Source organism: Saimiri boliviensis, chromosome 4 (assembly GCF_048565385.1).
Source record: "Saimiri boliviensis isolate mSaiBol1 chromosome 4, mSaiBol1.pri, whole genome shotgun sequence".
Taxonomy (NCBI): Eukaryota; Metazoa; Chordata; class Mammalia; order Primates; family Cebidae; genus Saimiri; species Saimiri boliviensis.
The window spans coordinates 88,064,850-88,088,919 of NC_133452.1; the positions used below are offsets into that span (position 1 = coordinate 88,064,850).

The following is a 24,070-nucleotide window of genomic DNA, read 5'->3' on the forward strand; positions in this document are numbered from 1 at the left end:
AGCCTCCCAAAGTGTTGAGATTACAGGCTTGAGCCACTGCGCCCAGCCCCTAATATTTCTTTTTTTAATTTTTGTTCTTTTTTCCTGTGTGATATTTCTATATAAATTACTTTATAGACTGTTATAATGAACAAAAATATCATTATCAAAGACTTTATATATTTATGGAAATGTAATTCAGAAGGTTTTGATACTATAAAGGGTTAATGTTAGAGATTACATTTTTAAATATAAATATAATATTGTTTTTAATATAGATAATACATTAACTTGGTTTAAAAAATCAAATGGGGCTGGGCACTGTGACTCACACCTGTAATCCCAGCACTTTGGGAGGCCGAGGTGGGTGGATTACCTGAGGTTGGGAGTTCTAGACCAGCCTGGCCAACATGGTGAAACCCCATCTCTACTAAAAATACAAAAATCAGCTGGGTATGAGGCAGGTGCCTATAGTCCCAGCTACTCGGGAGGCCGAGACAGTAGAATTGCTTGAACCCTGGAGGTAGAAATTGCAGTGAGCCGAGATCGCGCCATTGCACTCCAGTCTAGGTGAGGGAGTGAGACTCTGTCTCAAAAAAAAAAAAAAAAAAAATCAAATGGTACAGAAAGATGTATATTACAGTGAAGTTTCTCTCCTAGTCTCGTTCCCCAGTCACCCACTTGCTGTCAGGCAACGAGTAAAACCAGCTTCTTATGGTGTGAGCTTAAGTTCCTACCTCAGTTTTGTACTGGGAAAACTTTCAAACCCATGAACAAGTTGGAAGAATACAGTGAATACATTCAGGTGGTATCACCAGTCATTTATGTTTTGCAGTATTTGCTTTATTGGTGCTCAGTGTCTGCAGTCTCTCTATGTGTATGCACACACACATTTATACTTAACTGATACACTTTTTTCTCTTAACCATTTGAAAGTACTCTGTGAACATCACCAGCGTTTTACCCCTGAATACTTCAGCAGATGTCTCCTAGGAACTAGGACCTTTTAATACAATTACATCAAACTTCTTCCAGTTGGCCCAGTAACACCAAAAACAACAGTTTTTCAGACAGCACTGATTTCATTTAGTTGTCACAGCTCTTTAACCCTGATCAGTTGTCTTCGAGAGTGTCCTTGTCTGACTGGAATCATGTTTCCTCATGAGTCAACTTCATTAGACTAAATGGTTTGGGCAAGACACATGTTGGTTTGTCCCATTTGTGGTGATGCTGGATGTGGGCACTTGGTTAAGTGGCCTCTCCCAGATTTCTCCGCACAGTTCTCAAAGGTGTCTTGTTCCCTTTGTAAAGAAGATACAATCTCTAGGATAGTGCTTTGAAGCCACGTGTCTATTCTGTTTCTTGGCCTCTCACCCTTTCATGCCCCTCACCTGGATATTATATTGGTGGTCACAAAATGATTTTATAATGGTAGTATCCTATCTGTATTTATTGCCTGGGATTTTTCCAGAAAAAAAAGAGGGTTTTTGGTGGGCCCAGTGGCTTACACCTGTAATCTCTGCATTTTGGGAGGCCAAGGCAGGCAGATCATTTGAAGTCAAGAGTTCAAGACCAGGTTGGCCAACATGGTGAAACCCCATCTCTACTAAAAATACAAAAATTAGCCAGGCAAAGTGGTGCGTGCCTGTAATCCCAGCTACTCGGGATGCTGAGGTAAGAGAATCACTTTAACTTGGGAGGCAGAGGTTGCAGTGAGCTGAGTTTGTGCCACTACACCTTAGCCTGGTGACAGAGCAAGACTCCGTCTCAACAAAATAAATAATGGATAACCTGAAGTCAGAAGTTCGAGACCTACCTGGTCAACATGGCGAAATCCCTCCTCTACTAAAATTATAAAAATTAGCCAGATGTGGTGGTGCATACCTGTAGTCCCAGCTACTCGGGAGGCTGAGGCAGGAGAATCACATGAACCTGGGAGGCAGAGGTTGCAGTGAGCTGAGATTGTGCCACTACACTCCAGCCTGGGCAGCAGAGTGAGACTCATATACTTTGAGAGGAAGAAAAGAGCTTTTTCTTCCTCTCTTTCCCATTTTTAATAACACTGTGAACTCATAGGTTTCATTATTGTTATGATGTATTCTTCTTATTATTATTTTAAAAAACACAGTAGGGATCTTGCTGTGTTACCCAGGCTGGCTCAAACTCCTGGGCTCAAGCGATCTTCCCACCTCAGCCTCCCAAAGTGCTGGGATTACAGATGTGGTCTACAAGGCCCAGCCCAAGATTTTTTGTGTGTTTTTTATTATGAGAAATTTTAAACATGAACAAAAGTAGACAAAGCACTGTCACGAGCCCCCATACTCACTCAGCTTGAGTACTTACCACTCGTGGCTACTCTCGTTTCATCCACACCCTCGCCCCCTCTGCCCCTGCCTGGTATTATTTTGAAGCTCACCCATCATATCAGTTCATCTGTCATATGTTAGCACATATCTCTAAGAGATCATGTATTCTTTCTGTATTTAATGTATTCTGTCCATAGTTAATATAATTTATTGCTTTCCTCATTCTTTTTGATGCTTAAATTGTCCCAAATTTGATCAATGGAAGCCTGTTTGTGCTGGATCCTATATTTTTGACATGTCTTTACTTCCTCTGAACACTTCCTTGCTTTGTGGCACAAGACACTGTAGACTGCCTTGGGTTACCTTGCCTCAAACCTGGAATCAGCCATTCTCGAAGGAATCTGTGAACTAAGTCTCTTAGTGCAGAGAGTAATTTATACGATTTATACTTTCTTATAAATGGGTTGAAATTCAAAAGTCAGTTATTAAAGAGACAATTTAAAATAATCTGTCAAACCAAGGTAAACAATTTAGTTTAGGTTCAAGTCTCTCCATTATTTATTTATTAGAGATGGGGGTCTCGCTATGTTGCCCAAGCTGAACTCCTGGGCTCAAGTGATCCTCCTATCTCAGCCTTTCAAAATAGGTGGGATTACAGGCACGAGCCACAACACTCAGACAGATCTCTTTATTTTTGTTCCGTTTTTGTTTTTTGAGATGGAGTTTTGCCTTGTTGCCCAGGCTGGAGTGCAGTGGTGCGATCTCGGCTTACAACCTCCACCTCCTGGTTCAAGCAATTCTCCTGCCTCAGCCCCAACTAGTAGCTGGAATTACAGGTGCCTGCCACCACACCTGGCCAATTTTTGTATTTTTAGTAGAGACCGCACCTGGCCCCAAATCTCTTTGGATCATTAAAGGATTTCATAGATTCAAAATTTATTGAGAACAAGCGGGGCGCAGTGGCTCACACCTGTAATCCCAGCACTTTGGGAGATTGAGGCAGGTGGATCACTTGAGGTCAGGAGTTTAAGACCAGCCTGGTCAACGTGGTGAAACCCCATCTCTACTAAAATACAAAAATTAGCCAGGTATGGTGGGGCACACCTGTAATCCCAGCTACTCGGGAGGCTGAGGCACAAGAATCACTTGAACCTGGGAGGCGGAAGTTGCGGTGGGCCAAGATCATGCCACTGAACTCCAGCCTAAGCATCAGAGCAAGACTCCATCTAAAAAAAAAAAAAAAATATATATATATATATATATAGAGAGAGAGAGAGAGAGAGAGAGAGAGAGAGAGAGAGAACAGCTGAGCTCATGTCACCTGTAGTAACTACCATGTTTTGGATGTTAGAGTGCCTGAATCATCCCTCTGAATTTTTTTTTTTTTTTTTTTTTTTTTGAGATGGTGTCTCACTCTGTGATCCGCCCACCGCAGCCTCCCAAAGTGCTGGGATTACAGGCATGAGCCACCACACCTGGCCGATCACTCTGAATTTTTACTGAAGTTTCCAGTCCCACTCTGCCCCTCCCTACTTCCCTCTCCCCGCCGTAGCTCAGCCTACCCACGTTATATGGAACCATTGTTATTTTCAGACATCTGGACTTAAAAGCCTAGATGTTCTTGTTTTCTTCCTCTCCTTCTATGCCTTTAATGAATTACCAAATCCAGTAAATAATTTGAAAATATCTGTCTATTCTCTCCAATAACAATGAAAATACTAATCATACTGTTAACAACAAGGACGGTGCTGGGGCACCACACACTATTTCTAATTACTTTGGAGCTACATGTAGCACTGTTGTTCCCACAGCACAGCAGAGAAGATGGGGTTCAACTCGGACAAATTACTCATAAAGGTGAACGTTACCTACTAGTTATCCATAGCACACTGCTTCCCATTTTTCTCCTTTTCTTCTTTTCCTAAGGTGGACTTTTAAGAGAGACTGGAATATAATGGAAAAACTCAGCAGTCCTCGCTCAGTCGTAGGTCCCACTCTGCCAGTGAGCGGTTTCTGAGCTAAACTTGTATCTTAAAACTCTCTGAGCCCTCGTTTTGTCTTTTCTAAAATGAGGAACTCTAGCCGTGCAATAGAATTACCTGGGGAGCTTTTTAAAACTATGGATGCGTGAGCCTTACCACATAAATTCTGACTTAAACCGTCTGGAGAAACGGCTTTCGGCATCAGCATTTTTCAAAAGCTCCCCAAGTGATTTTAAAGAGCAGACAGGATAGAGAAGCACTGTGCTACCTGATTTCCCAAGCCCACTGCAACCCTAACGCCTCCTAATTAGACAGCTGCAACAATTGTCTAGGTGATTAATCTGCCTTCAGCCTCTTCCTACAGAAAGCAGATTTCCACACATTAATCCTCCTAAAACAGGCATCCCCAAACTTTTTACACAGGGGGCCAGTTCACTGTCCCTCAGACCGTTGGAGGGCCGCCACATACTGTGCTCCTCTCACTGACCACCAATGAAAGAGGTGCCCCTTCCTGAAGTGTGGCGGGGGTTGGGGCGGGGGGACAGATAAATGGCCTCAGGGGGCCGCATGCGGCCCGAGGGCCATAGTTTGGGGACGCCTGTCCTAAAACATTTGAACCAAATCATCAGGGAGTTTCTCATTCCTACAGGAGAAAGTACACATCTCCGACCTAGGCAGTCAAGATTCTCTAGTCAGAAACCTCCACTTCCACCAGGCTGGTCCCCTGTTGTTCCCGGGAATAGGCCAGACTCATTGTGTGTTCAGGCCTTTACTGATGGGTATGCATTGAACATCCTTTCCTTTCCTCTTTAAATTCTTCCCCTCCTTCAGGGCCCCTCCCAAAGCCCCCCTCCCAAAAATGAAGCTTTTAGTCCCTTCTCTGATCTCGTTCTGCCTATTATACTTTTTATTTGTGCAGCCTGCTTAGTTACATAACCACTTAACTTTGTTAAATGTTTTCTTCATTGATTCACTCATCCATGCCAGTCCCAAACATATAACAGTGTATCCCGGACAGACAGACAAGCCAGCAGTCACAACATATTTTTTTTTATTTATTTATTTTTTGTGAGACGGAGTTTCGCTCTTGTTACCCAGGCTGGAGTGCAATGGCGCGATCTCGGCTCACCGCAACCTCCGCCTCCTGGGTTCAGGCAATTCTCCTGCCTCAGCCTCCTGAGTAGCTGGGATTACAGGCACGCACCACCATGCCCAGCTATTTTTTTTGTATTTTTAGTAGAGACGGGGTTTCACCATGTTGACCAGGATGGTCTCGATCTCTCGACCTCGTGATCCACCCGCCTCGGCCTCCCAAAGTGCTGGGATTACAGGCTTGAGCCACCGCGCCCGGCAAAGTCACAACATATTTTAAGTGTGCTGCTAGGAGTAGTCCAGAGTGCAGGCTCCGAAAAGGAGCCTCTAACCCAGTTGGGATGGTCAGGGAAGGTTTCTGTAAGATGGTGTTCTCTGAGAGTTATTCAGGCAGCGGGGATCTGGGTAAGACTGTTCCATGACATAGAAAGAGCAAGTGCAGAGCCTGGAGAAAAGAAGCCATGGTGCTGTGGGGAAAGGAAAACACATTCAGGTGGGGCGAGGAGGGTGTTAGGTGGGAAAGGTGAGCCGGGACCAAACCATATGGGTCTTGGGTGCCATGTTAATAGACAGTGTTGCCATCTAAGCATGAAGTAGACCTACACTAGCCCAGTGGCAGCAAAGATGGTGAGACATGAATGGATTTGAGACAACTAGATTAGATAGAACCTGTTACTGACTGGCCACAGTGGAAGAAGAAGGGTGACTTACAGGTTTCTGACAGTGACACACAGGTTCACTGAGTTAGAGAAATGGGGAGAGATTTTGATTTGAAGGGAAGTTACCGAGTTTAGTTTATGGTATGTTTGTTAAGTGTGAGGTACCTGTAGGAGAACCAAATTATCTGATATGTGGCTATATATGCTGAAGCTTGACACTGAAATATGAGCTGAACGGAGATTGATCAGCATATAAATTTCGATTGAAGCAGTGGGAGTGGAGGAAATGGACCGAGGAGAGCATATAGAGAAGAAAACAGCCAGAAGAGAGCCTCACAGCACCTCAACATTTAGGCTAAGAAAAGAGGATGTTGCTGGCAGAAAAGATGTTCCACAGAGTGATGCACCACTGAGAACGAAGGTCGGGAGTGGGTGTTCTGATAGATTTAACAGCTGGGAGGCTGCTGGTTGGTATGACTTGTTCTGTGGAGCAGTAGGTGCAGAAACCAGATTGCAACAGCCTGAGAAGAGAGCAGGAGGTATGCTCACCAGCATAGGCAGCTGTCAGGCAAATAAAGGCAACTGAAGAGCAATAGCTATGAGGATGTGTGGGATTAGGGAGTTATTTTTGTAAGATAGGAAAGATGAACTTTTTTCACAGCTGATGAGAAGGAGAAAGACATTCATTCTAGAGCACTGGTAGGATTCTTTGTAGCCAGAGGAGGGACACCTCTTCTCTTGTAACAAGAGAAGACAGGAAAGGGTAAGACTGTAGCTTTGGTGGTAGAAAGTTCTCATCTGGCTTATAGGTTTGCTTACAATGAAATAGCATTCAAAAGAGCTGACTAAGGGAAAGAAAAGATTGCTGGACAGGTGTAGGGTTGGATTCCAGTTGAGGCTGGGCACCATAATTATTACACATTGATCGGACATGTTTCTGTGAGCCTGTGTGTTTCCTGGCTGGTAAACTTTCAGAGAATAAAGACTGTTTGGTATCCGTCGGCTTTTGGTCTTTGGTTTTGTTTTGTTTGTTTTGTTTCATTTTGTTTTGTTTTTTGTAATCCCAAAATGCTGGGATTACAGACATGAGCCACCGTGCCCAGCCTGCAAGTCCACTTTCAAATAACACTATACTATTTTGTAGGTAGTACAGACATCTTATAATAACAGAATAGTATTCTTCCCTCCTGTGCTTTGTATTACTGCTGTCATTCATTCAACTTACACATAAGCATATGTCATCAAATACATTGTTGCTATTATTATTTTGAACCAGTGGTTATCTCTTAGATGGATTAAGCATAAGAAAGAGGCTGGATGTAGCGGTTCATGCCTATAATCCCAGCACTTTGGGAGGCTGAGGCAGAAGGAGTGCTTGAGGCCAAAAGTTCAAGGCTAGCCTGGGCAACATAATGAGACCCTGTCTACAAAAAAAATTAAAACATAAGAATTAGCTGGGCATGATGGTGAACACCTGTAGCCCTAGCTACTTCAGAGGCTAAAGTGGGAACCCAGAAGGTCAAGCCTACAGTGAGCTATGATCTCACCACTGCACTCAAACCTGGGCAACAGAGTGAGAGCTTGTCAAATAAATCAAGAAGAAAAGTTTTTTTTTGTTGTTGTTTTGTTTTGTTTGTCTTGCTCTTGTCACCGTTTATTAGGATATGCCTGTAGATGAAGAGTAGCATTACCATCCCTACACAAAAGAGGCTTGTAACTAGATCAAGAAAGACTAACATCCAAAAGTGCCAGTATCTTTCTTCCCTCTCAGTTACATTACATTCAGATCCTGGGATTTTGATTGCTGACAGTAAGAACATATCTATTCAGGTACATTCATTCTTTTCTGAGGAATAGCTGAAAAGGGATGCAGATAAGAATGGTGGAAAGGTGCAAGGCTGAATGAAGGCTCAACATTCCCATTAGGAGGGAATTTTTTTTTAATGTTTGTATTGGTTATATTTAGAAATAAACCTTATGATTTCTTGCGTATTTTAAATTTTTCATTTAATGTACAACTTTTTTTTTTTTTTTTTTTTTTGAGATGGAGTCTCACTTTGTCACTCAGGCTGGAGTGCAGTGGCACAATCTCGGCTTATGGCAACCTCTGCCTCCTGGGTTCCAGCGATTCTCCTGCCTCAGCCTCCCAAACAGCTAGGACTATAGGCACATGCCACCACACCTGGCTAATTTTTGTATTTTTAGTAGAGACCGGGTTTCACCATGTTGGTCAGGCTGGTCTTGAACTCCTGACCTCAAGCAGTCCACCCACCTCAGCCTCCCAAAGTGCTGGGATTACGGGCATGAGCCACCACACCAGGCCTGTTTTTTGCCTTTTGATGTGCCTTGTAATTTTTTGTTGAAAGATGGACATGCTATACTGGGTAAAAGGAACTGCAGTAAACAGGCCTTTAGTGATGGTAAGGTATGGGGCAGCGGAAGCATTCAATAGTCTATGACTAGGTCTCAGTCTTTTAGTAAACCTATGTCCCTGGACCCTGGACTACAAAATTCACCAATGTTTCTAAGTTTCCACCACTCCCATCCTCGACCTTAGCTGGAACAGGATGGCTAGAGAGGTCTGGAATTAGATATTTCCCTTCTCCCAGGTAGATGAGGCTCTGATAAAACACCAGCAGGTTAGGCTCTGGTAAAGTAGTTTCTCCTGGCCAGGCAGGGTGGCTCACGCCTGTAATCCCAACACTTTGGGAGGCTGAGGCGGGCAGATCACCTGAGGTCGGGAGTTCGAGACCAGCCTGGCCAACATGGTGAAACCTCGTCTCTTCTAAAAATACAAAAAAATTGGCCAAACGAGGTGGCATGCACCTGTAGTCCCAGCTACTTGGGAGACTGAGGCTGGAGAATTGCTTGAACCTGGGAAGTGGAGGTTACAGTGAGCTAAGATCTTGCCACTGCACTCCAGCCTGGGCAACAGAGCAAGACTCCGTCTAAAAAAAAAAAAAAAAAAAAAAAGTTTCTTCTCCTAAGGCAATCCTTGTTAAGAATACTCTAGCATATTTCAAAATGGTTCCTTTTCCTTCCCCATCCCAGAAGCATGAGGAGATTTTTCTCTGATATTCTTTGTGAGTACCGACTAGAGTTCCTGAAAGTAAAACTCACAAAAGTGTGAGGACCCCCCATGACAAGGTCCCCTTGGAGTTTTATCTCTCTCAGGCAGGTCACACTGAGCCTCCTGCAGCTCATCAAGGCTTTCCTACCTCAATACAGATTCCTGAGGAAATGTGTGTTCATGGGTTTCTGGTGTGGTAAATTATGACTCTCTGTATCTGCCTGTCTGTCCCTCCAATTTTAGCGGCAGTGGTTTTGCCCTGTGACCGGAATTTCTCTGACAGATCTAAAAAGAGTTACTGTCTTTCCATTTGTTCAGCTTTTTACTTGTTAGAATAAAGACTTGTAGGCTGGTACGCTGGCTCACGCCTGTAATCCCAGCACTTTGGGAGGCCAGGGCTGGTGAATCACCTGAGGTCAGGAATTCAAGACCAGCTGGCCAACATTGCAAAACCCCGTCACTACTAAAAATACAAAAATTGGCCGGGCGCCGTGGCTCACGCCTGTAATCCCAGCACTTCGGGAGGCTGAGGCAGGTGGATCACAAGGTCAAGAGATCAAGACCATCCTGGTCAACAAGGTGAAACCCTGTCTCTACTAAAAATACAAAAAATTAGCTGGGCGTGGTGGTGCATGCCTGTAGTCCCAGCTACTCGGGAGGCTGAGGCAGGAGAATTGCCTGAACCCAGGAGGCGGAGGTTGCAGTGAGCCGAGATCGTGCCATTGCACTCCAGCCTGGGTAACAAGAGCAAAACTCCGTCTCAATTAAAAAAAAAAAAAATACAAAAATTAGCCAGGTGTGGTGGTAGGTACCTATAATAACAGCTACTTGGGAGGCTGAAGCAGGAGAATCACTTGAACCCAGGAGGCAGAGGTTGCAGTGAGCTGAGATTGTGCCACTGCACTCCAGCCTGGGCAATAAGAGCAAGACTCTGTCTCAAAAAAATAAAAAATAAAAGAATAAAGACTTCTAACCTCCTTACATGTTGGACAGAAATTGGAAGTCCTTTGTGTGCTTCCCAGCCTTGCTGGGCCCCAGCCTGTTTCTGTGGCAATGGGCAATTCCCAGAGAAGAACTGCTAGGCAGACTTTCTTTTTCTTTTCTTTTCATTTTTTCTCTTTCTTTTTTTTTTGACAGTCTCTCTCTGTCACCCAGGCTGGAGTGCAGTGGCATGATCTCAGCTCACTGCAACGTCCGCCTCCCAGGTTCAAGAGATTCTCCTGCCTCAGCCTCCTGATTAGCTGGGATTAGAGGCGTGCACCACCATGCCCTGCTAATTTTTGTATTTTATTAGTAGAGACGGGATTTCACCATGTTGCCCAGGCTAGCATTCACTTGTTTTTATTTAACAACTATTTATTATGTGCTCACTGTGGTGTCAGGCCCTGTTCTGGTGCCAGGGATGTGGCAGTGAACCAGGTAGATAAAAGTCTTATTCTCAAAATGAAAGGACTAGGAATGACCAGTTTACTAATAAACTTCTACAGATGCTGTAGTCCCAGGCAGCAGAGCTTTCTAAAAACACATGCCTAGTACATGAAGGGGATTCCAATGGAGGAGGCAAAACAGGTCCCTTAGCGGATACTGATCACAGCCACCTTGGCCGCAGTCACACCACCCCAACGCCTGCCCTGCAGTGTAACATTTGGAGTGGTTATTCTACTTCCAAGGAAAGGGGCTGGGTATGGAGGCTTTCACCTGTAATCCCAGCACTTTGGGAGGCCGAGGTAGGAGGATCGCTTGAGCCCAGGAGTTCAAGACCAGCCTGGACAACATAGGAAAACCTTGTCTGTACAAAAAAAAAAAAAAAATTAAAAATTAGCCAGGCATTGGCTGGGCACAATGGCTCACACTTGTAATCCCAGCACTTTGGGAAGCTGAGGAGGGTAGATCACAAGATCAGGAGTTCAAGACCAGCCTGGCAAGATGGTGAAACCTCTTCTTTACAAAAATTAGCCAGGGGTGATGGCAGGCCCTATAATCCCAGCTACTTGAGAGGCTGAGGCAGGAGAATCGCTTGAACCCAGGTGGCAGAGGTTGCCAAGAGATTGCTCCACTGCACTCTAGCCTGGGTGACAGAGCAAGACTCTGTCTCAAAAAGAAAAGATTACTGGGTTTAGAAATTCCCAGCTGCAGCCTTTTCATCTGGGCACCACAAACACAGCAGTCCCAGGAGCAAGAAACTAGCTTGGCATCAACTCAGCATCCGTACTGAATGGCATCAGGAAAATTCAGTGTGCCTGCAGATTTTTGAAGGATGTACTTTGCAATTCCCCTGCTGTAATAAGAAAATACTATTTTTAAATTTTTACTTTGTTTATAATCTAACCTGAAGGTACTAGGGAGGCATGAAGAGGCTTGGTTGGTACTTAAAATAATCTATTAGAGCTTTAGAAATGAAATTAATGTTTTCATCTTGGTCATATGTTTCACAGGCTCAGAAAAAATGTCTGAATCAGACTTCCCCCATTTCTGCTCCCAAGACCACAGACGGCCTGAGGCAAGCACAGATCCCTGGGCTCTTGAGCACCGCACTGCCAGGTCAGGAGCTTCCTCAGTTTGTCCCTGTCCTCCCGATACCCAGGGGACGCTCTTCCCACTCTTCTCCCTCATTCTGCAAGAAAGCTTTCTGGCTTAATCTCGCCTCCACTCTGATTATTCCTTTTTTGTGTAACCTTTCCGCCCAGATAATATACTATGTTGCATCCACTCTAAGATAGCATCAATTGTAAGATGTACTATCATTTTTTATACTACCAAAAAGAAAGAAAAAAAAGCACTTCTAACTAAATTATGACACATTAAATTACGCAGGGAAAAAAAATCCTTCTTAGAAACAATGAATTTGGGCCGGGTGTGGTGGCTCACACCTGTAATCCCAGCACTTTGGGAGGCTGAGGTGGGCAGATCACAAAGTCATGAGTTCAAGACCAGCCTGGCTAACATAGTGAAACCTGTCTATACTAAAAATACAAAAATTAGCCGGGCATGGTGGCACATGCCTGTAGTCCCAGCTACTTGGGAGGCTGAGGCAGGAGAATCGCTTGAACCCGGGAGATGGAGGTTGCTGGGAGCCGAGATCACGCCACTGCACTCCAGCCTGGGCAACAGAGTGAGACTTCATATCAAAAAAAAAAAGAAAGAAAGAAACAATTAATTCGGTATTTGGCAGGGAGAGGTGGTTCACACCTGTAATCCCAGCATTTTGGGAGGCCGAGGCAGGTGGATCACTTGAGGTCAGGAGTTTGAGACCAGTCTGGCCAACATGGTGAAACCCCATCTCTATCAAAAAGTACAAAAGTTAGCTGGGGTGCAGCAGCACGCACATGTAGTCCCAGCTACTTGGGAGGCTGAGGTGGGAGAATCACTTGAACCTGGGAGGCGGAGGTTGCAGTGAGCCAGGATCACGCCACTGCACTCCAGCCTAGGTGACAGAACAAGACCAAAAAAAAAAAATTTGTTTTAAGGTATTTTATAGTGCTTGTGACTTTGTAATTATCCCCATTATTTCCATGTTGCTTTCTATATGCATATTTGGAATTATCCACCCAGACTGAAAATACAGACTATGTCTTCCATTTTTCCTAAGGCTTTGAACATCTGCAGTACCCCATAAGTACTTTTAAAAAAGGCAAGAAAGAAAGAAATTTAAGTATTCCCAGTCAATTGCCTCTTTGGCTCTTTGGGCCTCCCTTTCCTTAAATTGTACTTTGGGGTTCTGTAATGCTGACAGATTACTGGCATGAGGCCTGTTTTTCAGACTAAAACTAACTTGAAACTATAGCATTTAGAGCTTCTATTTATTACTATTTACTTATTTATTACTTAAATAGGCTTTAATAACCTCTTCCTTTAGAGCTTGTAAATAAATGCACCCTGCCCTCCTTCCTCACAGCAAGCATCCATGGTAAAGAAACCCATTTCAGAATGCTCAGCAGTCTGTACCCATTGGGCTCTAGGGTTATATGATGGACCCAGTTTACTGTTTCTTTTGAACACTATCTTATGTATTCTAATAGGACAGGATTCTGGAAGCAAAGTTATGTCGGCGTCCTTAGGAACCGCACCACCACAGCAGGAAAAAGTAGTTGGATCATCTCCTGGCCATCCAGCTGTGCAGGTAGAAAACTATTGGCATGGCCTCTTCCTAATGCCTAGCATAATTGAATGAAAATGTAGTTGTGTCATGTTTGTGGTTGCTGGCTAGTGTTGTATGCAGAGTCCACCCAGTCCCCTGTGTGCCCACAACAGGGTGATCACTGAAGACCTTCCTGGTGGGCTGGGCCTTGTAATGTTTACGTTTCTGAGATGAATGTCTGTTCTATTTCTGACATGTTTACAGTGCTTCATTAATCCACATTTGCTCATGAATTAGTAATATGCCAGCAGCTAGTACATACTAGGCACTCAAAAAATGTCATTTACTATTGGGTGGTATCGTTCACTATTATATCAAAGTGGATCTGTTCTTAGTTATGCTGAGGGACTCCTTTTTCTATAGTAGTATCCAGAAGTGTAGGAAGAAGGCAGTCCCTACAGTCTTTTGACCCAACTTTGACACGTTTTTAAGTCCAACTTGTTGTTTTTTTGTTTGAGTCAGGGTCTCACTCTGTCACCCAAGCTGGCATGCAGTGGGATGATCACAGCTCACTGGAACCTCAACCTCCCAGGTTCAGGTGATCCTCCTGCCTCAGCCTCCTGGGTAATTAGGACAACATGCAGCTACTTTTTTGTGTTTTTTGTAGAGAAAGGATTTTGCCACATTGTTCACGCCTGTGTCAAACTCCTCAGCTCAAGCCATCCACCTGCCTTGGCCTCCCGAAGTGCTTAGATTACAGGCATGAGCCACTGTGCCCCACCTAGTCCAGTTTTTTCTTTTAGTTTTTCTGTTTTATTTTGTTTTGTTTTGAGTTGGGATCTCGCCCTGTCACCCAGACTGGAGCGCTGTGGTGTGATCACAGCTCACTGAAGCCTTGATCTCCTGGGCTCACGCGATCCTCCCACCTCAGCCTCATGAGTAGCTGGGACTCCAGGCACACACCTGGAAAAATTTCTTGTTTTCAGCTTACTAAGACTGTAGTTTCTTCTCCATCAGACCTACCAATTAGTAGTTTACTGAAACTTGCTGCGGTGTGAGACTGCCTAGAATACACAGTGAAGACTGTTCAGTTCTAAGGTTCTGAGAAAAGGCATAACAAAAGATGGAAAAAATGTCCCTTTAGATCACACACCTGGACTGTATATAACAGGAGCTTAAAAGTGTGTACATCCTGTACTTATCCCTGAGAAGATGGATTAGATGGTATCTACTGACTTTTGAGATGTTTGTGGAATTTTAAAAAATATAACAATGGGTTGACGGAGGAGTGGCTCACACCTGTAATCCCAACGCTTTTGGGGAGGCCAAGGTAGGCAGATGGCTTGAGACCAGGAGTTCGAGACAAGCCTGGGCAATATGTCAAAACTCCATCTTTACAAAAAATACAAAGAAAATTAACAGGCATGGTGGTGCACACCTGTAGTCCCAGCTACCTGGGAGGCTGAGGTGGAAGGATCCCTTGAGCCTGGGAAGCAGAGGTTGCAGTGATTGTGATTGTACCACCACAATCAGTGCTGAGATTATACCACCACACTCCAGCGTGAATGACAGAGCAAAACCCTGTCTGTCACACACAAAAAAATGATGATTATGATAATGATGATGCATTTAGAGAGGAGTTAGGGATTCAGGCTTTAAAGTGCAAACTGAGGGGGGCTGGGGCGAGCGCGCCTGCTTGCTGGGTGGCCTTTTCATGTGTCGCGAGGGCCGTATTGCGGGTCTCTCCTTATTGTGGTGCGCCAGAGCAGAGTACAAGTCTGAGGCGGAGGGAGTCATGGCAGGACAGGCGTTTAGAAAGTTTCTCCCTCTCTTTGACCGAGTATTGGTTGAAAGGAGTGCTGCTGAAACTGTAACCAAAGGAGGCATTATGCTTCCAGAAAAATCTCAAGGAAAAGTATTGCAAGCAACAGTAGTCGCTGTTGGATCGGGTTCTAAAGGGAAAGGTGGAGAGATTCAACCAGTTAGCGTGAGAGTTGGAGATAAAGTTCTTCTCCCAGAATATGGAGGCACCAAAGTATTTCTAGATGACAAGGATTATTTCCTATTTAGAGATGGTGACATTCTTGGAAAGTACGTAGACTGAAATAAGTTACTATTGAAATGGCATCAATGTGAAGCTGCCCATTCCACTGAAGTTGTGAAATCTTTCATCATGTAAATAATTTCCATGTCTCTCTTTTATAATAAACTAATGATAACTAATGACAAAAAAATAAAATAAAGTACAAACTGAGTCCATTTCAGGAACTGATTATACAGCTTTCTGTCATCTTAACACAGTATAACTTTGCTTTATGGAGTCTGTGCACTGTTTGTTTTGTTTTGTTTTGTTTTGTTTTGTTTTCAGCAGGGCTCGTTCTCTAGTCTTAGATTATGTTCTTTTTTTTTTTTTTTTTCTGAGACGGAGTTTTGCTCTTGTTACCCAGGCTGGAGTGCAATGGTGCGATCTCAGCTCACCGCAACCTCCGCCTCCTGGATTCAGGCAATTCTCCTGCCTCAGCCTCCTGAGTAGCTGGGATTACAGGCACGCGCCACCATGCCCAGCTGATTTTTTTTGTATTTTTAGTCGAGACGGGGTTTCACCATGTTGACCAGGATGGTCTCGATCTCTTGACCTCGTGATCCACCCGCCTCGGCCTCCCAAAGTGCTGGGATTACAGGCTTGAGCCACCGCGCCCGGCCAGAATATGTTCTTGATAGGTAGTTGAAAATACTGTATGTGAATGATAGTAACCTTTATGTATAACTGTATTCGTTTTTCTACAAAAGGGAATAATAAGAGGTATGTTTTGTCTTTAGGTGGAGAGTCATTCAGGAGGACAAAAAAGGCCTGCTGCCAAACAGCTAACTAAAGGAGCTTTGTGAGTTACTGACAAATCGATTCTGAACATTTGTCTGGGTCCCTAACCTTTAGTAAAAGTGCTACAGAGTCAGGTTATAATAATGAGCATATTAGCCTTTTTAAAAATATACTTTGGGGCAGGGCATGGTGGCTCACGCCTGTAATCTCGGCATTTCGGGAAGCTAAGGGAGGAGGATTGCTTGAGCCCAGGAGTTCAAGTGAACCCTAGGCAACATGACGAGACCCTGTCTCTACAAAAAGTACAAAAATTAGCCAGACATGGTGGTACAGGCCTGTAGTCCCAGCTACTCGGGAGGCTGAGGTCGGGGGGAGGGCTTGAGTCCTGAGGTGAAGGTTGCAGTGAGCCTGAGATTATGCCACTGCACTCCAGCCTGGATGACAGAGCAAGACCCTATCTCAAAAAAAAAAAAAAAGGACTTTGAAAATATGTTTCTATACTTTATTTTCATTAGAACTTATAAATATATCAAATGTAGTTTTAGCCTCTACTGTTTGCTCTTTTCTTCTTAAGGAGAATAGTTCTTCGTCTTTTCAGAAACAAAGCGTCTCTGAGGAAAAGCATGGTTTGGTAAACTTCCATGTTTAGAACAGAAATGTTAGCATGAGCTTAGATGGCCAATGGTCAGGCACTGCCAAGGTTTATGGGGGTGCCAACACGTAAATGGTTGGTGGGAACCTGTGCTTTTGAGGTCAGGATCATAGTTTGAGTCCTCTGTAGAGCTAAACTGAGCTATCAACCCACTATGGTATAAAAAATATAAAACTGAAGAAAAGACTGCCGTACTGTTCCTGCATATCTTATTTTCTTTGCATGCAAATGAATGTGATTAGATTTGACTTCCTAACATGACTCTACATTGACATTGGCCATTTCCCTTGTAAAGCATCCTCCAGCAGTTGCAGAGGGACCAAGCCCACACTGTGACACCGGACAAAAGTCCCTTCCGATCACCAAGTGATGCGGTACAGAGACTGCTCTCCTACCACGTGTGCCAGGGCTCCATGCCCACTGAGGAAGACTTGAGGAAAGGTAAGCAGGCCGGAACCCTACGGCACCCCTCTGAAACGAGGCACCCTCCCATGACCACCCCCAAGAAGAGCAAGAGCCACATCAGCCCCTGATTGTAGGCAGGTTATTGTTTTTACTCACAGACCAAACTTGTTCCCTATTTACCTAATTTCCCAGTTCATGTTTAAGGTCGTGACTTACACTAAATCATATTTTTTGAAGGGAAGCCAGGTGCAGGGGCACACGCCTGTAGTCCCAGCTACTCAGAAGGCTAAAGCAGGCATCCCCAAACTACGGCCCGTGGGCTGCATGCAGCCCCCTGAGGCCATTTATCCGGCCCCCGACCACACTTCAGGAAGGGGCACCTCTTTCATGGGTGGTCAATGAGAGGAGCACAGTATGTGGCGGCCCTCCAACGGTCTGAGGGACGGTGAACTGGCCCCCTCTGTAAAAAGTCTGGGGACGCCTGGGCTAAAGCAAGACAATCACCTGAGCCCAGGAGTTTGAGAGTATAGTGTGCTCTGATCACACCTGTAAATAGCCATTGCACTCCATTGCACTCCAGCCTGGGTGACATAGGGAAACTGTCTCTTAAAAAAAAAATTGTTAGGAGGATACCCTAATGTCAGAGATTTTTATTTGTTTGTTTTTTGGGGTTTTTTTTCAGTTTTTTGAGGCAGAGTCTTGCTCTATTGCCAGGCTGACGTGCAGTGGCGCGATCTCAGCTCACTACAACTTCTGCCTCCTGGGTTCAAGCGATTCTCCTGCCTCTGCCTCCCGAGTAGCTGGGACTACGGGCACCCACCACCACACTCAGCTAATTTTTGTATTTTTAGTAGAGACAGGGTTTCACCATGTTGGCCAAGCTGGTCACAAACTCCTGACCTTGTGTTTCACCTGCCTTAGCCTCCCAAAGTGCTGGGATTACAGGCATGAGCCACCGTGCCTGACCAATGTCAGAGTATTTTACTGACAAATTGGTGGCAGTAAATCCAAAATTTTGTATGGACTGCTGGCTCCAGATGAAATGGCTGTGCACTAGACACTCCATACAGTGGTTTGGCATAGTCCTTGCCTTTAGGCAGTATGCATACTCTGAACTGGTTTGTTTGTTTGTTTATTTTTGAGATAAGAGTCTCTGTCACCTGGGCTGGAGTGCAGTGGCAGGATTTCGGCTCACTGCAGCCTCCACCTCCTGGGTTCAAGTGATTCTCCCTGCCTCAGCCTCCTGAGTAGCTGGGATTACAGGCGCATGCCACCACACCCAGCTAATTTTTGTATTTTTTAGTAGAGATGGGGTTTCGCCATGTTGGCCAGGCTGGTCTTGAACTCCGGACTTCAAGTGATCGGCCCACCTCGGCCTCTTGAAATGCTGGGATTAGAGGCATGAGCCACTGCGCCCAGCCAAACTGTTTCTAGTTTTATGAATTAGGCACTTGAGCTCCCAGAAGTATTCTCCGAGGTTCCAAAATGAGTCCATGGTATTGGCCACATATGAAGAAACTGACAAAAATGTTAGATAAGGGCCGAGTGCAGTGGCTCACGCCTATAATCCCAGCACTTTGGGAGACCAAGGGAGGCCGATCACCCGAGGTCAAGACCATCCTGGCCAACGTGGTGAAACTCTGTCTCGACTAAAAATATAAAAATTAGCTGGGCGGGGTGGCGCACACCTTCAGTCCCAGCTACTTGGGAGGCTGAGGCAGGAGAATTGTTTGAACCCAAAAGGCAGAAGTTGCAGTGAGCCAAGATCATACCACTGCACTCCAGCCTGGGTGACAGCAACGCTCTGTCTCAAAAAGAAAAAATAAAATTAAGGCCGGGCGCGGTGGCTCACGCCTGTAATCCCAGCACTTTGGGAGGCTGAGGCGGGTCAATCATGAGGTCAAGAGATCGAGACCATCCTCGTCAACATGGTGAAACCCCGTCTCTACTAAAAATACAAAAAATTAGCTGGGCATGGTGGCGTGTGCCTGTAATCCCCGCTACTCAGGATGCTGAAGCAGGAGAATTGCCTGAACCCAGGAGGCGGAGGTTGCGGTGAGCCGAGATCACGCCATTGCACTCCATCCAGCCTGGGTAACAAGAGCGAAACTCCATCTCAAAAAAAAAAAAAAAAAAAAAGGAAAAGAAAAAATAAAATTAGAGATAAGCGCTCCTTCCCCCAACCTGGAACTCCTCCTGTCCCAATGCCTGGCCATGCACTTTCCCACCACCACCACCACTAAAGCCTGGCTGTATCAGTGCCCTCCTCTTTTCTAATCCCTTCCTCAGCTGCTACAAGTCTTGCTTCTCCTAGAAGGGGCCTCTGATCTCTAGGCATAGTGGTTTCTGTGAGTCCACTGTGGGCTTCCCTAGGACACCAGGTAATAGGGTCAAGATCCAGCATTAAACACGGGGTGTGAAGACTGAAAGGAAGAGTGAATTAGAAGGTGTTCAAATCTTTGGAGACCAACAGACAGAGGACAGAGCCACAAGACCATGACGGTTTAATATAAAGCTGTGTCTTCATTTGTTTCAGCTATTTTAGTTTTTCATACCGTTAGGCTTAGGTCATCTAAACTAGCAGATCATTCTCTATTCATTGATATTTATTGTGAGTCTGTTACATGAGGTTATTTTATAGGTGATATCAAAGTGATTATGTTTTGGTTTCCTAAAGTTAAAAAAGCTGATACTGAAATGAGTTTCCATGACCTGTGGACAGTGAGGGAAAGCGGTGTAGAAGAATGATGCTTAGCCAGGAAAAAGCTCGTCTAAGAGAAAATTTCCCCAGATAAGCCATGTTTGAATGATGGAAGAGTAATATATTTCAGTCTTAAGAAACAGAAGACCTAGTCAGTGATTTACACTCTCTTACTATTTCTCTCTCTCTCTCTTTTTAAAGTGGACAATGAATTTGAAACAGTTGCCACTCAGCTCCTAAAAAGGACCCAAGCTATGCTTAACAAATACAGATGCCTGCTCCTAGAAGATGCCATGGTAAAAGTCATGCTACTGATACTTGTTTTTTAAAACTTTATAGGTCACAGCCACTAAATCAGAGATAAAAAGTTCAAGGAATTATAGAATATAATTTAAAAGGCACAGATATTTCACACTGTAGAAAAACTTACACTAGGCCAGGCGTGGTGGCTCACGCCTGTAATCCCAGCACCTTGGGAAGCCTAGGCAGGCAGATCACAAGGTCAAGAGATGGAGACCATCTGGCCAACATGGTGAAACCCTATCTCTACTAAAAATACAAAAATTAGCCAACTGTGGTGACGCCTGCCAGTCCCAGCTACCCCAGAGGCTGAGGCAGGATAATCGTTTGAACCTGGAAGGCGGAGGTTGCAGTGAGCCAGGATCGCGCCACTGGACTCCAGCCTGGTGACAGAGCGAGACTCCATCTCAAAAAAAAAAGAAAAAAGAAAAGAAAAACTTATACTTAGCTGCTACAAAACAGCAATGAACATTTGCTGCACTTTACTTGGTGGGTCAGTACTATTCTCTTGTTTAACAAATAAGGAAACCAGGGCTTTGGTTAAGTAACTTGCCTGAGATCAGATAGCCAAGAAGTTTGCAGAGTCATTAGTAGAGACTCTAATACCATCTACTGCCTTTCACCAACCCAGAGATGCGAGAGAAGGTGCTCGCTTCGGCAGCACATATACTAAAATTGGAATGACGCGGGAGAAGGACTGGAGGCACATCTGAAAAGATAAGCTGGTGACAAATGTCAAAATTAGTTGTGTTATTAATTGAAAGATCACTGACATACCATAAAATTAACATTTAAAGTGTACAACTCCGGCCAGGCACGGTGGCTCATGCCTGTAATCCCAGCACTTTGGGAGGCCAAGGCAGGTGGATCACCCGAGGTCAAGAGTTCGAGACCAGCTTGGCCAACATGGTGAAACCCTGTCTCTACTAAAAATACAAAAATTATGCCAGGCACAGTAGCTCACGCCTGTAATCTTAGCACTTTGGGAAGCCGAGGTGGGTGGATCACCTGAAGTCAGGAGTTCAAGACCTGGCCAACGTAGTGAAAATCCATCTCTACTAAAAATACAAGAATTAGCCTGTAATCATAGCTAGTTGGGAGGCTGAGGCAGGAAAATCGCGTGAATCCAGGGGGCAGAGGTTGTAGGGAACAGAGATCACACCACTTCACTCCAGCCTGGGCAAAAGAGTGAATCTCTTGTCAAAAAAAAAAAAATTAGCCAGGCATGCTGGTGCACACGTGTAGTCCCAGCTACTCAGGAGACAGAGGTTGCAGGGAGCTGAGATCACACCACTGCACTCCAGCCTGGGCGACAAAGTGAGACTCTGTCTCTCTCAAAAATTAAAAAAAAAAGGCCGGCACGGTGGCTCATGCCTGTAATCCTAGCACTTTGGGAGGTTGAGGCTACTCAGGAGGCTGAGGCAGGAGAATTGCCTGTACCCAGGAGGCGAAGGTTGCAGTGAGCCAAGATCACGCCATTGTACTCCAGCCTGGGTAACAAGAGTGAAACTCAGTCTCAAAAAAAAAAGAAAAAAAAAAAGAGAGAGAGAGCTGGAGACCATCATGGCCAACATGGTGAAACCCTGTCTCTACTAAAAATATAAAAATTAGCTAGGTGTGGTGGCACATGCCTGTAGTCCCAGCTACTCAGGAGGCTGAGGCAGGAGAATCACTTTAACTCGGAATGTGGAGGTTGCAGTCAGCCAAGATCCCGCCACTGCACTCCAGTCTGGCGACTGAGTGAGACTCCATCTCAAAAAAAAAAAAGAATTGTTTTCATTTTGACAGCCATTTCTGAAACAAAACTCTGAGACATCAATAAAGGCCAGCTCCATTGTTTGTAAGGAAAACAATACTGGCCATGAATCTGCCGTGAATTTTCATGTTAAATAATACCCAGTCCAATACTAAGTGGAAAAGAAATTTTAAAATAATAATAAAAATAAAATAAAAGACCCAGAAATATAAGATTTGATTCTGTTAATAGCAAAAGCTTTAATAAAAAGGAAAGCTTTACTAAAAACACAATTAAGGCATAGCAGAATATAAAGTAAAAGGTCATCCTAATGAAAAGATTTCTAAAATATGTTATTAAGTAGAAGATAAAAAAATACAGAACAGTATATATAGTTGCTACTATTTGAGTACAAAAAGAAAGAAGTGTATATGTGTGTGTGTGTGTGTGTGTGTGTGTGTATATATATATATATATACACACACATATAAAATAAAGCATATACATATATATTTTTTTTCTTTTTTTTTGAGACAGAATCCCACACTGTCACTCAGGCTGGAGTGCAGTGGCGGGGATCCTGGCTCACTGTAGGCTGCCCTCCCAGGTTCAAGCAGTTCTCCTGGCTCAGCCTCCTGAGTGGCTGGGATTACAGGCATGCAGCACCATGCCTGGCTAATATTTTGTATTTTTAGTAGAGACGGGGCTTCACTATGTTGGCCAGGCTGGTCTTGAATTACTGACCTCATGATCCGCCTGCCTTGGCCTCCCAAAGGCTGGGATTACAGGCGTGAGCCACCACGCCTGGCTAAAGTGCATATATATTCTTATGAGTGTCAAAAATATCTCCAGAAGGGTACTGAAAACTGCTAGGCAGGCAAATGCCTCCAGGGAGAGGCACCGGGTGGTGGTGGGTGCACAGGGGAGATAAAGAAGGGAGGTTCACTTTTTACATACCCTGTAGTATTTTTTGAACTTCGTACCAATGTGTAAGTTATTTTTTCCAAAAACAACAATTTTTTAAACATTGTATATGTATCCTGTGTGACTCAACAGGACATGACTACAACCTAGACACCAAACTGTCAGTTCTGATTGCTTCCGTTGTTCCAAAGACACAGTGAGATGTTTGCAGTTGATAAAAGGCATCTGAAATGACTGGCCTCTCTCTTTCAGCGAATCAATCCCTCTGCTGAGATGGTGATGATTGACAGGATGTTCAACCAGGAGGAAAGAGCTTCCCTATCCCGAGACAAGCGCCTGGCACTTGTAGACCCTGGTAAGAAACTTCACAGTGAAAGTAGACAGCTTCTGCCATGGTTCAGGGACTGTGGGGCCTGTGGGAGTCTGTCTGAACTTTGAGTAAGAAACCTGAAGGTGCGCTGGGCATGGCAGCTCACACCTGTAATCCCAGCACTTTGGGAGGCTGAGCTGGGCAGGTCATCTGAGGTCAGGAGTTCAAGACCAGCCTGGCCAACATGGCAAAACCCTGTCTCTACTAAAAATGTAAAATTAGCCGAGTGTGTTGGTGCATGCTTATAATCCCAGCTACTCGAGAGGCTGAGGCAGGAGAATGGCTCGGCCCTCTGGAGACAGAGGTCGCAGTGAGCTGAGATCGCACCATTGCACTCCAGCCTGGGCAACAACAGCAAAACTCTGTCTCAAAAAACTTGAAGGTAAAATGTGAATTCTGGGGAGAGCTGGGCACAGTGGCTCACACCTCTAATCCCAGCTACTTCCTTCTCCTCCTCGGCCTGCACAGCCAATGTTTGTTGGATGGAATCATCTTTTTAGATTTCAAGGCTATATGCCCTAGAACTCACATTTTAGAAGTCGGTGAACAAATTTCATGTTCACACTATACATATTCTTTGTGGTTTTATAGTTGTCATCGAAGCCCCATTTCACTTCAGTTACTTCCAAAGTTAACATTTTTTCCCACTCTTGCTTAACAGCAGTCTGCCTACCTCCACCTGTACCCTCAATGTTCTCAATCCTCACGGACATCTTTTTTGCCATCCTTGGGCTCCTGAAGCCTGGTGCAGTTGAGTGCTCACTCACAGACGCAGATCCTGCATACCCATTGACTTCCATATCATTTTGGATGAGTGTTGACTATTCATTTTGTGGTCTTGGCAAAGTGATGCCAAGTTTCTCCTATGTGTCTAAAGGCATTGAAGTGCCTTCGCCCAAAGACAAGTAGCTTTCTTCACCCAGAAAGTATGTAAGATAGATGGGTTTTCTGTTTCCTGGTGTCTGTCCCCCTTCCCTGCAAAGCCCCATTCCAGGC

General features: G+C 44.6%; 1 protein-coding gene and 1 pseudogene across 4 annotated transcripts in view; both read left to right on the forward strand.

Annotated features, from left to right (window-relative positions):
* The window catches only part of BICRAL (BICRA like chromatin remodeling complex associated protein), a 93,522-nt gene that overhangs the window by 64,856 nt on the left and 4,596 nt on the right, over positions 1-24,070 (forward strand). For 3 of the 4 annotated variants that reach the window (XM_039467678.2, XM_039467680.2, XM_074397811.1), the window contains 6 exons: positions 11,524-11,629; positions 13,108-13,208; positions 15,987-16,048; positions 16,935-17,080; positions 19,947-20,041; positions 22,957-23,059. In XM_039467678.2, the coding sequence (XP_039323612.1) occupies positions 11,524-11,629; positions 13,108-13,208; positions 15,987-16,048; positions 16,935-17,080; positions 19,947-20,041; positions 22,957-23,059 (613 nt within the window). The remainder of the gene's footprint in view (positions 1-11,523; positions 11,630-13,107; positions 13,209-15,986; positions 16,049-16,934; positions 17,081-19,946; positions 20,042-22,956; positions 23,060-24,070) is intronic. The other variant, XM_074397812.1, reaches the window with a different exon arrangement.
* On the forward strand, positions 13,215-15,977 carry LOC120363228 (10 kDa heat shock protein, mitochondrial pseudogene; annotated as a pseudogene).